At 48.5% G+C, this 17,744-nt stretch overlaps 2 protein-coding genes across 7 annotated transcripts in view; one reads left to right on the top strand and one right to left on the bottom strand.

Moving 5' to 3' along the window:
• The window catches only part of LOC113974898, a 423,368-nt gene that overhangs the window by 297,926 nt on the left and 107,698 nt on the right, over positions 1 to 17,744 (top strand). The gene's annotated exons all lie outside the window — the stretch shown is intronic.
• Positions 1 to 17,744, bottom strand: part of ANTXR2 (ANTXR cell adhesion molecule 2) — an 82,253-nt gene that overhangs the window by 8,636 nt on the left and 55,873 nt on the right. The window contains exon 17 of one of the 6 annotated variants that reach the window (XM_027698454.1): positions 6,784 to 7,002. The exons of the other annotated variants lie outside the window; for them this stretch is intronic. Coding sequence (XP_027554255.1) covers positions 6,904 to 7,002 — 99 coding nt within the window. The 3' untranslated portion in view covers positions 6,784 to 6,903. Of the gene's footprint in view, positions 1 to 6,783; positions 7,003 to 17,744 lie in introns of those variants that run through there. 6 annotated transcript variants of the gene reach the window in all.

Raw genomic sequence — 17,744 nt, 5'->3', positions numbered from 1 at the left:
CACCTTGCCCAGCGTGGGCACTCACCCGCTCGCTCACGTGGCACCAAAACCAGGACACATCTCCTGCCATCCCAGAGTGACACACAGAGCTGTCCCTGGGACAGCTCCCTCCTCCTGTGGGAAACCAGAGGGGTGGGATTGTGACCCTCATTTCCAGGTGAAGCTCCAAGAGCCCTTCCCTCATTCCTGCACCATATATGCGTTGCTGCAGCAGAGGGAGAAGGACAGGAGAGAGGTTTTCTCTGAGATATGTCTCAGAGGAAACTCTTTGAGCTCTTCTAAAACTTTCTGGGATGAATCCTTGCCATGAATGGGGATCCCATTTATGTTATGGGGAACTCCAGCCAGACTGACAGCAGGCCTGATCTGTAGTGCCAAGAAGTGTCCTTGTGTCAGCATCCTAAATGACACCTTGGGTCCTCTGTCTTTTTTAGGGAGAGAAAAAAAATATAATCTGGTACTATAGATGCATCACACTTGAAGCCTTGTAGAGTCAGAAAAAGAGCTCAGTTTTAAGCCCATTTAAAACCAGAAACCATCCAAACCTGGTGCTTTGGTGCTTTTTTCATCTAAAAAGGCAAAAAATATCAGAAATACACAGTTACTAGGGATAGCAACCTCTAAACCACAAGTCAAACATCCTACTGTTCATTCCTCCCTTCTGTGCACTTACCATGAGAATAATGGAATTTATCCCTCTCTGAAATCAGGGGTAGCAACAGATAACAGAATTGACAAGAGGAACCGTTCTCCTCAAACTTCTCTTCTATCATGATCCCAACTCAAGCCTCTCCTAAAATCCCCTTCCTTTAGGAATAATTCCCAGTGTCCTTTTCCTGATGTAGCTCTCTAAGTTCAGCCTTTATGAAGAGACATCATCCTCTTCAGATGGCTCAGAGATTTAAGACCCAGGTGCTCTACAGCATCAGGTCTGTAAGTCATCCAGGGTCATGTTCTGAGCCCGTAACAGAGGAATGACAGGGCCAAATCCTGGCCTGTGGATCATCTGACTGGCTTATGGCAATGGCTTGTAAGAAGAGAGGGCACCCCCGTTCTGTGGCATTCAGGACGCTATGGAAATTATTTTAAAATAATTGTCACACAATTATTAATGACAAAAAATCCACTTTGTAAGTTCTGTGGAAAAATGTGAATCTGTGTGAAGCACTAGGCAGGGTTTTAAGTGGGGTCTCTTAGGAGAAAGACAAGCAAGGCTTGCGGCATGGTGGGAGGGTGCAGCTCTCTGGGGTTGTGCCCACTTGGCTGGAGCTGGCGCTGGCTCTGGCTCTGCAGACAGTAGGGAGAGCCCAGCAGGACCCCTGCTTTGCACACACACTGCACGTGGCAGCCCTCTAGATGCCACTGTGACCCAGCCGTGTCTGGTGGCCGGGGTAATTCAGCACTGGTGACACGGAGCGTGGGCTCAGGAAGGATGTGGGTGCCAGGGTGTTTCCTACTCCTCAGCCATGTTGGCTCCCCTGGTACCACAAGAGTAAACTCTCCTTCCTGCACACAGACCCCTCAGCACATTGTTAGACTGTGGGTGGAATGCCAAGGGATTAGTAATCCAAACTTTCCAGATATTTGGACATCCTGCCCCCCAGTAGTAGTCCCTGATTTCCTACTACCAGGGCATTTGCTACAATTCCCCTGCAGGTACCACGGTCACCAACAGTTACCAGCTCTGTTAATTTTTAGGCTCTGCTTCTGCTCTCATGTGCCTTGTGGAAAATCAGGAGTAATTCCTTTCCGGTCAGCTGCGTAAGGCTCACGGTACTGAGATCTGTACGGTGACAGTGTGGTGTCCATCAGGGGCTCCTTCTGGGCCCCCCAGCAGCTGGCCCGTCACACACCATGCTGGCAGCCTCCAGATGTGTGCACTGGGGTGTCGTCCATTCCTGCCTTGGGCTCACTGGAAGTCAGTGTTACCGGTGTGCCTATGGGAACGCTCCTGTTCTCTGGCAGGTGGGAGAGGTGTCCCATGGGGACACAGTCACACTGCGTTTACTCCCTTCCCTGTGCATTTTTCCTAAGTGTCCATTGCCAGCTACCACTGAAAAAGTGTGTTTGTTGGGATGTTTGTGTGCTCTGAGTGCTGAGGATGGACAGGGTGTTTATGGGATTTGCTCCATCGCTTCTAGACGCCGTCCAGATCCTTTGACTGCCAACCCCTCTGTGCTGCCCGTGTTTCTCTTTAGGACCTCTCCCATAAAACCCAGGAATGGGTACACGCTCCTTGGTTTGTCCTTGTTTTCAGTTCCCACCTTTCCCCTTCTCCCTCCTTTGCTCAGTATAATTTATATAACGAGTGGGGGGTTTGGAGAGGCTTTGTTACACACATGCCCAGAGATCGTGCCATTAAATGCATTTTCTAAGTTAATAAATAAATCTGCTCATTTGTTGTAGGATTCTGTTGTTGATTTGGGAATAGTGAGCTCCTGCAAATCTCAGCTTTCACCTTGCCAACCCTCGTATCCCTGTAAGTGCACTGCAGTTCCTTGGAACCTGTTGGGGGTTGGTGTTGGCATCCCTTTGCTAGATCACATTTATGCATTAGTGCCATCTGTGCCTGCTGCACCTTCTGTGAGCCAGCCCGGCCAAGTGACTGGCAGCTATCTGGGACTGCACACAAAAGGAGAGGGAACAGAAAAAGGGGAAAGGAGGCAGAGTCAGTAAGGATGGCACCTGGAGCTGCCTGTGTGCTGCTGGCACTGGTGGGACAGGGGAGCACTGACCTGCACTGGGGTCCCTCCCTGCTGCTGCTGCTGAGGAGACCTGCCGAGTCCTTTCTGGAGCTTTCTCTCTAAAGAGAGAAATAAATACCTGTCGTGGCATTCAAATCAGCACTCCCCATCCTTGTGTTCTGGAGGAGAGACAAACTGCCAGGACTCGAGAGAAGCATCAGCTGCAGTCTGGGAACAGTTTGGGGTCAGCGCTGGGCTTTGCACTGCCCCGTGTTTCCACTGGGGCCGGGCGGGGCCCGAGCAGTGCCGTGGGCTGTCAGAGAGCACTGAGGCTCTGTGAGCACTGGGGGCAGGAGGGATGCAGGGTGGCCGTGCTGGGTTACCCATTTGCCTTCTACTCAGGTAAAACCTGCTGGTAAAACCTGGGTGTGAAACAGCCTCTCAGGGATTCTCCCCGTCACTACAGGGAGAGGGGCGCGTTTTCCGCCGTTCCTGCGCCAAGAACTGAACTGCTCTGAGGTCCCAGGGGGGTCTGAGCATGTAAGAGGTTGTGAACTAAAAGCTCACTTTACTGTATTTGTGATTTAAGACCAGTTCCCTTGAACCCAAGAAAAAGGTTTGTGCGTACTCTCAGCTGACAGTTAGGATCGATGTGTCCTACGCAGGCAGGTACAAAATACAAGAGCAGACAGAAATACAAATGGAAGAGTTCTTACATTGAACAGAACTGTCTGCTAAGAATTTAGAAGTGAACTATCTGGCTTAAAAATTAATTAAATCAGTGCAGTGTCAGTCTGTCGAGAAAAATAATGTGCCTTACCCAGCCTAACCTACATCAGGGAAGGATCACAGGAGCTCCTGGCAGAGGGCCTGAGCAGTGCCCTGAGCTGAGCACCCTTGGTGCTCAAACACGTCCCTCTCAAAGGAGGACTCACCTGTGTGTGTGTGTGCCTGGACACTGCCCAGACTGAGCAAACTCTCCTACTCGCAATTAGGTTTATAAATATTTATATATAATAAGTGGGGGTTTTTTTGTTTCATTCTGAATGACCACTTTCATGCTGCAGAGTCTTTTCCACTAAGAATATGATACTTGGAATTCAAGATTTGCTTTTTCTTTCTTTCCATATGTTCTGTGTTAAACATATGCTATACTTTATATTTAAAAACTAGCAGCAGACTGAAAAAAAAAATTGCCCACACCACAAAAATATGTTTGCTTCATTATCCAAAGCTTCTGGGTTCCTGTAGATTTTTACCAGGCGGGGAGCAGCACACTTGAGGGCAATCTCAGAATGGGGAATAAATCAGAGGAGCTATGGAGAGAGGGAACATCTGGTTCTTGTTTAGGGCATGGATAAGGCTGGCCAGGGCTGCACATGGCCTGGTAGAGGTGGTAATGGAAGTTGTGAGCGTTGGAATTAAGGAAGCCCGTGCACTTAATTTAGGAATTGGTCTTGAATACTTGGAAAATACTTGAAGTGGCCCCTCCTGAAAAGCTGCACTGATGCAAGTGGAAAAGGAGCAGCATGTGGCGTGTTTAGGTCCCTCTCCTCCCAGCTGGGGTTACATGGGGTTTGCTCCTCACTGTGGAAGCATGGAAGGCTTGGCTGGGGTGGGCACACACTTGGGCACAACACTGCCAGGGGGGCACTGCCCAGCAATGCTGAAACGTGAAGGAACATGCTTCCCACTATTTCATATCCGCCTGGGCTGGGGGACAGCGCTACCAGGAGCAGTGTGCTTGAGGGCATTCCCAGAGCCTGGAGCGGGGCTGGGGCTGCTCCCAGAATCCCTGGCTGCACTGGGCCAGAGCTGTCCTTCCCCAAAGGAGCTTTAGCCCCTCATCTGGTGAGCTGAGCTCTGCTAGAGAGCCCTGGCCCAGCTGGCAAGGTGGGTGGGCACAGCAGACCCCACACACTGCCACTGGGAGCCTCACTCCAGGCTGCCTCCTGCCTGAGGAGACACTTGGCAATGTGAGCAGGAGGAGGGGACAAGAGATCTAAGGATTTGAAAGAGATCAGAATTATCCCACCTAGTGTGTTCCAGGCTTGAGGCAGGAGGTACAGATTAGTTTGACTGGTCGGAGGAAAGAAATAGCCTCCACGCAGATCCCTGTGTGAGAGCACGGAAATGGCACGGAATGGTTACATGGAGGTGAGGTGTGAGAATGCCGTGCTAAATGGTGACTTTAGGAAAGGCGGCGGGGTTTGTCACTGCTATATAAAACCGAATTTCGGGGCGGTTGCCATGGCGACGGCATGTTTGTGGTACACAGAACTGAGCCGTGCGCTGCCCGGGGACCTGCTCCCCTGGGTTTGGGGCTTTTCCATGACTGCTGGATTCACTGTCTGGGACGGGGGAGGTGATGCCCCGGCACCCTCACGCTAGGTGTGGATGTTTTAAACTTTATGAAATCACAGGTAATTCAGACCTTGTCTCTGGAATTACCTGGTAAATGACCACAGCAACATTCAGGAGTAAAAAGCAATGAGGTGTGCACAATTATCTTCCAAAGCTGCAGCCACACGGACTGAACCTGAATTTAATTATGACGTGGGTAGAACGGTGCCTTTCCTAAATCCTCTCACTGATGGGGATGTCAGCTCCTTGGAGTTGAGACCATAACAGAATTAAAGCCTGCACTAGTGAATTAGAAACTTCTAAACAAAAATTCTCTGGCAAAAATGAATCATAGGTGCAATTATTGTAATTAGTTGCATATTTCAAATTATATTTTCAAACAGGTGTAGTTAAATGAGTAAAAATAGCTTTGTGAACTGTCCTCAAATGGCTACATGCATTTAACTGCAGTTAGTGAAGGGCTGATTGAAGCTAAATTATTTCTAAAATTTTTAAATGACCCAGGCATGTTGTAAGGGGCCTTGTACCAGCTGTAATAGAATTTAATCCAGCTGGTCTGTCCTTTGCCTATGCAAGGCCTTGCTGACATAAATGGCCCTTTTAAGCCCCACTTTGCTTGTGTAAAACACCTTTGCACGAACCAAGGGAAGTTTCAGAGTCTGTGAAGTACATCTGGCAAACAAGTACACAAATTCAAGCCCTTTTTTCCTGGGGCTCAATTCACACAGGAAGGTGCACAGAATCCTGCCAGTATCATGTAACACTCCATTAGAATGTGTGATATGTAAAGATACTGGGAAATACAGTGAGGAGATACACTTGCAGACTCTAGCCAAACAATGAGAAAAAAAATTAAAAATCCAAGAAATCAAAACCCAGCAGGAGCAGCTGGAATGTGATCAGTCTCTGCACTGACTCCAGTCTGAGCAAAGTCTTTCTAAAGTAAAGGCTGCTCCTGCAATGCTCCAGCCCCACTACCACGGCATTATAAATTAATGCCAGAGATGCCAAAAGGCCCCTTAAGTAGAAAATGTTGGCATGTAAACGTTGAGCAGTAGATTCACAGAAGCACAAAGAGTCCCCAGGTCCCCCTGAAACGCTTCCCAACCTGTGAAGCCCTTGGAAAGCCTCAGCCCGCCAGCCCTGCCATAGCAGCTTTCCCAGTGGAAGCGCATTCCCCTGCTGACCAGGGGAACTGGCGGGGATGGCCACTCCCCTGCCACGGGTGCCATGGAACAGCAGGTGAAAGGCAAGCTTCCACCCTGCAGAGGAGCTCAGCCAGGGTCTCCCCAGAGAGCCAGCTTGCACTTCTGCAGAGCTGCAGCCTGTGGACAGGCTGGCTGAGGCAAAAGGAATGGGTAACATGGAAAGAAGAGCAAACAAAAATTCCTCCACTGCTGAAAGGAGGGATTTACACTTCACTGATGGCAGCACACGGTATTTTAGGAGAGCTTAGTACAAACCTCCAATTTGTTCGGGGCAAAGCCTGTAATCTGTGTAAGGTTTGCTGTGGGTGGAACACAAGCAGGATGGAGCAGCAGTGCTTCTCCATGGAGTGTTCAAAGGTCTGTGGATCTGGCACTTGGGAACATGGGTGGCCCTGGCAGTGCCAGGGGAGCAGCTGGCTCAATGGTCTTAGAGGTTTTCCAACCTGACTGCATCTAAAACTCACTGCTGCAATGTGTCATCTCCTGGTGTCTTCAACCGAAGTAAGGACTGTAGAAGCCCGGTGTGGAATGACACCAGGAAACACTCAAGGGAAGTATTTCTGTGAACAACTGAGGTTCCTGTGCCACAGCACTGTCCTCCCTCTGTCACCCATCCTCCCCTGTGGTACCTCTTTGGGAGGACATTCTCACCACGGCTTTGCTACTACAAGTACAGAGCAGAATAAAGTGTTTCTGCTCTTTATCTTTTTCTTTCTCCTTCCCCCAGACAAGTGATTTGGCTGTACCTAATTAAAACGAAGAAAAAAGTGGCATAAGCTTAATTAAGATTTTAATTCAGTTAGAGCCTATAGGAATAAATCACTGCTTGGTAGTGACAATCAGAAAATACAGTACCTGGCTCCTCCTCTGTCATAGGGATGGTAACAAATGATGGGGAATCCTGAGGAGGAGACAGGGATGCAAGAGCTTAAAGGTGCAGGTGCATCTCTAACCCAGGGAACCCTGTGTTTGCACCTACACAGTCTGGATCAAAGTGCAGCCAAACTGGCTTTTCCAAATACAGTTTCTGACTAGTGCCCACGAGAACCAGAAGAACTGTTGGATTTTTTTGGTGGGATTTTGGGACATGGACCCCTTCTTTGGAAATGTAGGCAAGAAATTGGGAAAAATGTGAAACATTGGATTTTCCTAAGCAAAATAATGTCTTTTCTTAGCATTTAGTACTGGTGGTGAGCACAAGAATGAAATGCAGACTCCTCTCAGCTGATGGCCTGACCATGGCAGGCAGGGTGAAAATGGATGGAAATGAGGCCCAGGCAACCTCTCCTCCTAAATCCATGCAGAAATCCTGGGTTTATTGTGCTCACAGAATAAACCTAATTAAGATCCCCTGAAGTAGACAAAGTTCCTTTAAGTAGCACCTCAGCTTGTACAAATTACATGCATTTTTAAACTAAAAAACTGCAGAAATTTTAGTAGTTCTGTGATATTACAGTGATTAGAAAAAAGGGGGGAGGGGGAGAATGTACTTTCACTCCTTGGCTAGTAAGTTCTCTGCAACAAGTATTATTCAGACTTCTAGCATAAATTTTCAATTCCAAGTGAGGAATTCCTTCAACTTCCTTCAGAGGAATCACCATAGCATTAAAAAGAAGGACTGCTTTATGTTAAGGGCTACTTCTTGCTTATTCAGGGTGCTTAATAAATTGAGCAAGACTAACTACAGTACTGCTGTCATTAAAAACAACTCTACTACCTGACCATTAAACAAAATGCAGTAGGAGAAAAAAGGTCTGATTTTCACAATACTGTATTTCAAGGATTATAAGGGAGGGGAATACAAATATGTGTGTGGTGTGTATATGTGTGTATCTATGTGTATATATATATATATATATACCTAAACACAAGCAAAATGATTCCCACACTCCCCCATCTGGCTCAACATCTGGTCCCCACCAAAGGGCAGAGTTAAAGTACTTGGGTCAGGGAACTAAAGGGCAGGTTTGGACTTAGGAGAATCCCATGAAAGGCAGGCAATGGGCAGCCTGGGAAGGCAGTGCACAGGACTGCTGGCACAAGACATTGGCAGTTTCAATTCAATAGCTGTTCAGCTTTTGAATGGTTTAAGCACATCCCCTGGTGCTGGCAGGATCTCCCATGTCTCCAACTCTGCCCTGGAGTGACCCTGTGGCTGGCGGGGACAGGGATGGGGACAGGGACCTGCTGGGACCCATCTCCGAGCACTTGGCATGTTCAGGGCCCTTGTCCTCTCCCTAAAGGCAAGTGTGGGTTTGTGAGTGCACAGAAATGGACACACACTCAGCCTTAACTATCCAGCTTTTTCCTCTCTGAACTGATTCAGTCATTCAGCAAGTGCGTCGCTTGGCAGTTCTGGTGGTCCTGCTGTCCCTTACATGGGCTGTGTGCCTTTGGCCCCAGAGCCCCTCCCAGGTGCTCCCTGTCCCCAGCAAGGTTACACACCAGTGCTTGCCCACTTGTCACTCTTGGCAACAGGCAGACAGACTATGTTCAGCCTTCCCAGCTTCTAAAACTGTGCCTTAGGTGAGGCAGAGAGCGGCTCTGCCATCCTGCCCACACCTGGAGATGTGGCAGTAAGAGCTGTGCTAATACTGTTCCTGTGCGGGATGGCCCAAGCACTTACTGAGAGGTGTGATGGTTTGAATAAGTCCTGACAAGGCTGAGAACAATGGAAATGAGTTGTAGGATGCTGAACAGACACAGGACAAATGTAATTCAGTTTTCCTGTCTGGGAATTGGGCTCCTCACTTGTCTGTCCTCAGCTCAGGTTTTACAGTGCAGGTTGAAAACTCTTGGCAGAGTAACAGAAACAAAGCCAATGATGGCCCCTCACCTGTGCAGGATAAATGGGAAAGGCTAAAGCTGTGTCCCCACTCCCCAGCCCCACCCCACAGGTCACACACTATTACTCACACGCGGTCCCTGCCTGTGGGAATCGTGTCACACCAAGCAGTGGCCGGAGAGTCCAGCCCCACCTGGATCATGGCATTGACAACACTCCCAGATCAGACATTTTCATACAGAAAATGCTGTCTCTGTAACAGTGACAATGTTATTTTAAACTGCATTTTCCTTTGGAATCGGCCTTGCTGCAGTTACAGTCACATTGTCAGCTGAATTGCAGATCCCACTTGGCTGGGTGTTCCCCTCTTTGCCTTCCTGAAAGAAGCCACAGCAGAAAGGGAAAGAAATAACACATCTGTGCTGTGGCCTGTCTCCTCTCATTCTGAGCTGGATGAGGGTCCCACACCCATGCTCTGTGCTGTCCCCTCCATCACTGTCACTCCCCTGAGCAGGAGAAGCAGCCCAAGCACAGGCTGTGCCCGGGCAGACCATGGCAGACTCCTGAACACCTTGAACACCTTCCCCCCTCACAGGGCACTTCCCAGAGGTGCCATTCCGGCACCTTGCTGGGCTGGGACAGACCCCAGGCAGCTCCCAAGGCTGTGTGGCCATTGTAGCTAAGTGTGCAATTGCATTTTCAACATAATTAGGTGCCTAATTGTGCGCCTGGGCCTGGCTGCTGTATTTGCACGTGTACCTAATGATGATTTATCGAGGAGCTCTCTGGCCACAACGCCTTGCTCTCCAGCCTGCCAGAGGCGTCCATAGAGTGAGAAGTGAGCCTGGGTGCTGGCTTTTCCCTAGCTTTTATTTTAAACCCAACTCCTTTTTATATTGGAGTTTTTAAACCATTGAAGCTGCCTGAGCAATGCAAGCATTCCAGCTAGCAGTGTCACAGGGAGACAAGTGCAGTGCTGCACTAACAGCTGGGAAAAAAGAGAAATTCCAGGGGAAAGGCCAGGCCCAGGTTAATAAATGGAATTGCCATGCCAGGCTTCCTGACAGTGCTGATGTTAGACTTCTCCAGTGGTGTGATATGAGGCAGTAAGAACCTGGACCAGCCATCACCAAGGTCAAAAGGGATCCTCTTTCAAGACAGATAAATTCTCAGTGTCCCCTCTCAGGATTGTCCAGCTCCTTTTAGCTCAGAACTGGCTGAACTCCGACACTGGAGTTCTCAGGGCCAGCTCAGCTGCGTGGCCACGCAGTTGGGCGCTTAATAGACACAGCACTGTGAAAATGTCTATTATTTCCCTTCAGTGAAACACTTTTTAACTACAGCATCCAATCACTCTTTACGGCGTATGATGTCAAAAACACTTACTGCACAAGCGGAGATCTGTGTTTCTTTTGCCACAGACAATAAATCTTTAGTGTCTTCTCTTGCCACGCATCACTCCACTTGCTCTCAGGAGGCACCATACGTCTCTCTTTCCCTCTGCCTCTTCTAGCAAGGTCACTTTCCAGTGATGAAACAACTTTTCCAGAAGGTATAGTGTTCAATAATTAATACCTACTGATAATAGCTTCCCAGAGCAGCGCTTTAAAGCTCTAATGCTCATCACAGACTTACAGAAGGAAGAACCCTTAAAATAGATCTGCGTAGCACGTCTGAAAATATCAGCCTCAGGAACTGCAGGTGCACAGACCGAGCCCTGGTGCCTAAGGAAGCCCAGCCCTTCCTCCCTCACCAGCCAGTGTCACTGCACTACAAGTGTGAGCAGGTCGGGTCACCCTCACATGTGTGTGGTGTCATCTCCTGCTCCTTCCGCCCCTGCACACGCGTGTTCTGCAGGAACAGGGTCCCCGGCATGAGGGTGCTCGGGAAGGTGCCCGACTGCAGGCTCTGAGGGCACTCAGGCTGAGAGCCACAGGTGGGGGACAGGCCTTGGTTCAGGAGTGGCAGTGACCCAGAGCATGGTCCCTCCTACCAACCATTCCATTACCACCAAAGTGGCCTTTCAGGCCACCTCCAGTGACAGCAGTATTTGACAGAAGCACAGAAAATACTGTACCTGAGCATGCACTGGAAACACCAGGTTATCAGTAATTTCAGTGTTTCTGCTGGCTCATGGATGGTGCCACCATCTTGTCTCCAAGGAGGTCTGGAGGCATGTAGCTTAGCCCTAAGGCAGTAGGTGAAGCAGTCACTAATAAAACTATTATTCAGAGCCATCTCAGGAACAATGCCCTCCATGCCATGAGTTTCTAACTTAAGAAGTGCATGCCATATATAAATACAGGCAGGTTTGTGTGGGTCATTCTGGGCCGGTGTTAAGATCTGACATAGCTTGAGCTTTGTCTGTGTGTGGAGGTGAAATCTCTGTGCCTGAAGCTCCAGGACAAATGAGAATGTACTCATGGGAGCAAAACTGTTTTATGTTGCATTTCTTTTGCACCAAATGCCCTTGTCTCTGATATTAGTCTAACTCTCCAGTTTTCATGCCATAAAAATGGAATATGAACCCCTGGATCGGTGGCTCTCTGTTCCCAGCTGGTGTTCAGGGCTCACCAGGGGCATCTCTCTCCTCTGTTGCATTACTTGGGGTTCACAGTGTCTCTGCCCATGTGCCTCAGTCCCCCCACCCCTCAGGAGAGCCCCACTGCTCTGCCAAGAGGACATGCTGCATTTAGGGATGTTTGGCCATGGCCCAGTGGGAAGGCATGTCCTCCCTGCTGCTGGAGGGATACAGGACACTGGTTTTCTCCTGACATCTTTGAGCCAAAGCCTAATATTACTTTTCTTTCCCTAAGCAGAGCATTTATGGGTTTATAAATCAGGAAGGACTGACATCAAGCGCACCCTGAGCGTGCCTCAAAGCATTCACAGAGTGCCATCTGGGCATGTGGCTCACTTGGAAGGAAAGGGCTTTAATTACAATCAGCATAGGAAATACAAATTTATGGAAAGAGGAAGAGTTCTTTCAGTTGACCTTCTTTTGGACTATTGAAATATATTAAAAGTCAATCTCAGGAAGACCTTAACACTTGTGACCCAAACCACTCACAACCTTTAAAAATCCCAGCACAGGATTTCCCTTGCAGTGTGCACCACAGCTGTAATATTTGTCCAGCACTGCAAAACGGGCTTTCCTTTGGTAAAACAGGTTATACTTGGCAGGAATTAAACACCACCTGGTATAAAGTGCTGTTCTAAGCTCCATGGCTCTGTGCTGGTTATGGATTTGGCTCTGACCGGGAGCAGTGTGGAGCAGATACACTTGGGCCTGCTCCCCCCAGGGTCAGGTCTGCAGAGACCAGCCCAAAACTTTATGGGGAAAGTTGGATGGGAAGGCATATCATCAATCTGGAGGGAAAAAGGGAGGATAAATCATATTTCAGCTTGGTAGGTCTTGCAGCTTTTAAATGCCTGTACACCAAAAAGCAGCTGCCAGGAGCAGAAAGGAAAAATGTGTGGCTTTTCCTTTCTTTCAAGGAAAAATGTGAGGCTGTTGTACTCTGCTCACCAAAACAGAAGGGATGCAGATCCCCAAGAGCAGGCCCTCAGGCTCTGCTCAAAATGTTCAGCCCTAAATAATCAACTTTCTTCTGGATCATACTTGCTTCCTAAAGGTACCTGTCCATCATTTTACAGCCATTCCAGATTTTAGTAGGTTTTATGTTCAACTGTAATGTAAAATAAAATATCGTCCATCTCCTTGGGCACAGAAAGGTACAAAATGTGCTATGAGCTCCTGTGGGCTTTGCATCTGCATTTAACCTCTGCTCAGACAGTCATAGTTTGCATCCAGCAAGGAAACTCATATTTCACACCAGTAAAGAATTTCTTGTTTCAGTGGAAAAATGTGATAATGAGCTCCAAGAAAATCTAATCCTTTTTCACTGGATCAAACTGATTTAAGTTGCAGGGTTTGGCTTGCTGGACTAAGCAATAAAAACAGAACAAGACTGTGGGAGAGAAGTGCAGACAGAAATGTGTATGAGAAATAACCATGATCTAAGAAAGAGCAGTCCTGAGCCTCAGAGCACCTGCAGTGCCATGGTGGGGAAGCTTTGTCCGAGGAGGGCTGTGTCACCCATCCAGAGGTTTGTGTTCCCATCCCAAGGGTTGTGTCCCCCATCCGAGTCCCCAGGTCAGGGACACTGCTCCTGTCCCGCTCACCTGTCCAGCTGCGGCTGGAGCCTGGCAGGGAGCTGAGCCCACCTGAACTGATCTCATGTGGCGTTTGCCCACCAGTCACAACCAGTTACAGAATTTATTTTGGAGTGACTGGGCAGAGACAGACCCGTGTGCAGCCACAGACTCTCAGTGACAGTAGCACTAGGAACTCAATCACTGCTAATTGCACTAACTTCCTTGGAGCCTGTGTTTAAATTACAGGAGGCTGTGACAGAACCACACGAAAGCTCAGCACTCAAGAAATGTTCTGGTGGAGTAAGACTCAGCCAGTTTAAAATGTCAACAACTAAAATGTTCAGGGCTTTTTGTTAAGGCTTTATGGATCCATAGTTCAGAACGGACTTAGACATGCAAAAACTGATTTCAGAACAGAAATAACTTTGAATTATAGGACTACAGTAAAAAGATCAGAAGCAATAAATATAATTTTTGAGCACTCTTCTTTCTCTCCCCACTGTCTGCCCCTGCTATGTAGCTGTCACATCCAGCAGCATGTGTGCTGTGGCCCTTCCCAGCTTTTGAAGAGCTGTAAGGGAACAGCCTGCCTTCTTTTGGCTAATGTTGTATTAAAGCTGATGAGAAAAAGTGCATGCACAAAAGGACTAACATGTGCAACTGCTTGCAGGCTCTTGAGTCCCCGTTTGGGACGGGGAGGGTCTGGGTGGGCACATCTGATCTCCAGTACCTGCACTTCTGCACAGGTTTGTAACAGCTCACCCTGAGTGAGTGGGTGAGCTCGGGGCTGCCACAGCTCTGGCAGGTGACACCACACCTGCCAGGTGATACAGAAACTCTTGCTTTCTAAAAATAGTATTTCCAAGGTGTTTTCACATGCCTTTGCTGTTGGTTAGAGGAGCAGAGCCTGATGAAGTCTCAGGAAAACCAGCCTAGTTTTGTTCACCTCATTCTGTCACTTCTCCCATCCCAGAGCCTCTCTGGCTCTGGTCACTTACTTCCATCACCTGTCCCTGTTTTATCAAGTGTTTGTACTGATCTCCCCCAAATGGCCGTCAAACCACAGTTTGAACCTTTCAAAACAACCCAGGTCACTCTGGGAGCGCTGGGACCTCTCACTGAAATCTGCAAACCCAAGATTGCCATTTGAATGCTAATCTAGATAAATGGCACATAGAATTGGTCTGGATTAATATACATATCAACATAAGCAGAGGTATGTGTGTTCATTGGGTGGGACTGTAACCTCTATGCAAGGTGTTTTTTCATTTCCACCACATTTTGCTGAGGAGTGTGTGAATGCAAACACTTCCCCAGCTCTCCGTGTGAGTGTATCCGTGTGAGCGGTTCCCCATACAGCGATGTATGTATGTGTAAATTGTGTGAATGTAAATATAGATAGGCCATATGTCCCCAAAGTCCCAAAAGAGCATCTCATGTTGATATGTAGACAGTGTGTTAAGGACCTTCCTAATTAATAACCCAGATTAAAAACCTCTTGGCAATCAATTAAGATTAATGACAGAAGTCATTCTGTCTCCCCCTCCACCCGCGTCTCAGGCTGTGAAAACCCCGGGTCAGGAAACTTTAATCCTGTTATCTGCTGCCTCCTTCATCTGCAAAGCCTGCAGATTAGCTCAGCAGCCATTCCCGAATCCCGGCCAGCCGCTCGGACAGCTGCCCTGCCTTGGCAGTTCACGGGGAGGAATAATCTGGGTAGGGGCACAGGCCTGGTGTATCAGTCTCTCCTGCAGCCCGCTCCACAAAAAGGGTGTTATGAGGAATTAAGAAATAAAATGTTTGTTCCCTGGGAATCCTGCGCAGTGAAACACACAGTGATTACCAGCCCCTGCCCTGCCCACAGAAGGGTTTCCTTTAGCTCAGCCTGGGGGGCTGCACTGCCCATGCAGTGGCAGGAAGGTGTGTGACAGCTTTGGCACGTCTGTGCTCCAGCCAGCACTGACGTTCCTTTCTCCATGGGCACCACCCCGTGCTGCCATGGCCTCAGAACTGACCAGCAGCTTTGTTTGTTCCTCCTCTCACTCCTACCAGTGTTCACAGAGGGATGAGTCCCGAAGGCTCCTTTAAAGAGAGCAGCAGACTCATCTGCACCAAGAAAGGCAGTGCCAAGAGTGGCTGCCTATGTAGTTTGGAAAATATCCCTGACACCAGCACAACATCCTCTCTTCAGCAGGATGGTCCCTCCCACTTCCACTGACTGACAGCAAACCCAGCTTCTATGAGAGCCACTCCTGCTGGGATGAGCACCTATGGGGCCACCAGGTGGACCCTCCTGAGGGCAGCCTCAGCCCAGGTCACAGGGTGAGGCCATGATTCCACTGACCAGGAGCACCCCTCTGGAGGAAGCACTGCTATCCGCATGGTTCAGATCCAGGCTTCTTTTGGCCCTTCAGCACAACAGAACTCAGGTAAATTCATGATTGATAACTGCGTTAATCTCTTGCCTGTCAGTCACTATTTTAACTAAAGGGGCAGGTGTGTCTTCCACAAAAGAGGACTTTTTTCCTTTAGGGAGGCCATAGGACAAATATTTTCTGGAATTTAGTGCAGTGCTTCATTCAGCAGGGTGCATCACTTGGTGCTGGGGACCAATCCTGAACTCTTGCTGAACAGGGCAGATAGAATTTAATAACTCTTACAGGTGCTTTCCTCCACTTGCTCTAACTGTGAACTGAAAAATTTTAACAGTAATACAGGTCTATTCTGGAAGTTTAAGAGACAGTTTTGTGCCAGTTTAGCTCTCCAGTCTATACAAACAAATAACCACTTAACAACTGGCAGTGGCAATATTTTAGCAGGAAACATTAAAGGAAAAGTGGTGCTCCAGCTTCCTTCTCATACTTAGTTTTGCATCTCCTTGCAATTGCAGCAATTTAGAAGATCCAATGTAAACGTTGACTTGGCTAAGTGCTACTGAATTTTCTTTTTTAAACCCCTCAGTCGACAATTTCTTGAGCATAATAATTTCCCTTTTCACTGAATACACACCACCAAACTACCACTGAACAAGAAGTGAACTGATTCTTCCACTGTAACATGAGTTACTGCTGGGGCACTTGGATTTTCAGTCTGGGAAGTGCACTACCTGTAAGCAGCTACAGTAATCTTTCTCTGAGATTACCTGATATGAACATACTAAGATAACTTGTTATTTCTCTGTGCATTTCACCATTTTGCAGTGATTAAAAAGGAAACCAGAGGAGGAAGTGGAGAAGAACCACAAAGGGACCGGTGACATGGCCCCACCTCAGAGGACTCAGCACTGTCAGTGTCTCTCACACTGCAGGTAGTGCTGGTGGCAGTCACCATGCAGAATATAATGCTATTGTGTAATGCAGAGATGCTCAAAAAGTAACAGTTTAAACAGATGTTTGTGTTAACTCTGTACCCATTAATAGCAAAGAACCTTTAATGTAAATACTAATAGGCTTAAAACTAAAAACAAGTACAAGTGTTTTCCTTTTTAATAGGCTGTCTTGTACATGAAAGTACCAGCTGAAAGCATTCTGCACTTCTACTCTATTCTGATTCTTTTAGAATGAGCTATAATCCTTTTCCCCTTTTTACCCGTTGCACCTATTTGCACCCTGATAGGGCAAAATCTTCACTACAACTGCCACAGGCTATTTGTGGACTTTAAAGACATTTGTGTGCATAAATGCACACAGGATAAGAGTCTCAGCCACCATCGTATTGCAACAAGCTCAAAGAATCCAGAACCCTGATCACCTTTTCGTGCTAAGCTATGAGTTGGAAAATAAACACAAGGATTTAGAGGAAAGACCAGAACCCTGGGGCTGATGCTGTGACTCCGTGTGAGGCTGTGTTCCCAGGCAGCCCTAGACTCCTGGGAAGAGGGGTTCAGTACAGACCACTAGACACTAAACTGGTTTATGAGAGTACCCCAAACTGCTGTGGCTTAGTCTTCTTTGCCCCTTTAATAAAAACAAGAAGAAAGTCTAGCTCGGAACATGGACGCAGGGTAATGCATCATTTATAAATTACCTTGTTAGTGCAGAAAACAACACATGGCTCTGCAGCCAAAATCTCCTGCTGCGGACTCGCTCTGTTTGATGGGAGCCCTTCAAAAGCATTGGTGGCTTAATGGAGGCAGTTTGTGGGGACCTCGCTCCGTACCTGCTGTCCCTGTGCCTCGCCGGGAGCTCGGCAGCAGCTGCCGTGGCGTGCAGCTGTCTCTGAAGTGGCTGTGTGTCCTCAGCCCCAGCACAGGCAGCCTGCATTGGATCTGTGTTTGTGCCTGAGGCGAGCTGGGGAGCGCAGCTGTGTCCACCCCGCGCTACCTTTGGTGTTCGGGCCCCTGGGCCCCACGCCGCCCCGACTTGCCCCACGCGCTCCTGCAGCTGCCGCCGCTCGCGCTCCCACGGCACAGGGCCCGCCACAGCTGTGCCCACAACCTGCCCGCTCGCACCTGTGCCGTGCCTGCCTCAAACAGTGTTGCTCGGAGGACTTCAGCCACCATCAGAGCCTCCCGGAGCAGCCCGCGCTCCGAGCCACCCTCGGCAC

The sequence above is a fragment of the Neopelma chrysocephalum genome, unplaced genomic scaffold (assembly GCF_003984885.1).
Source record: "Neopelma chrysocephalum unplaced genomic scaffold, ASM398488v2 Primary Assembly neopelma1_128, whole genome shotgun sequence".
Classification (NCBI taxonomy): Eukaryota; Metazoa; Chordata; class Aves; order Passeriformes; family Pipridae; genus Neopelma; species Neopelma chrysocephalum.
The sequence above is the reverse complement of the archived record's forward strand: the minus strand, read 5'-3'. Positions and strand labels throughout refer to the sequence as shown.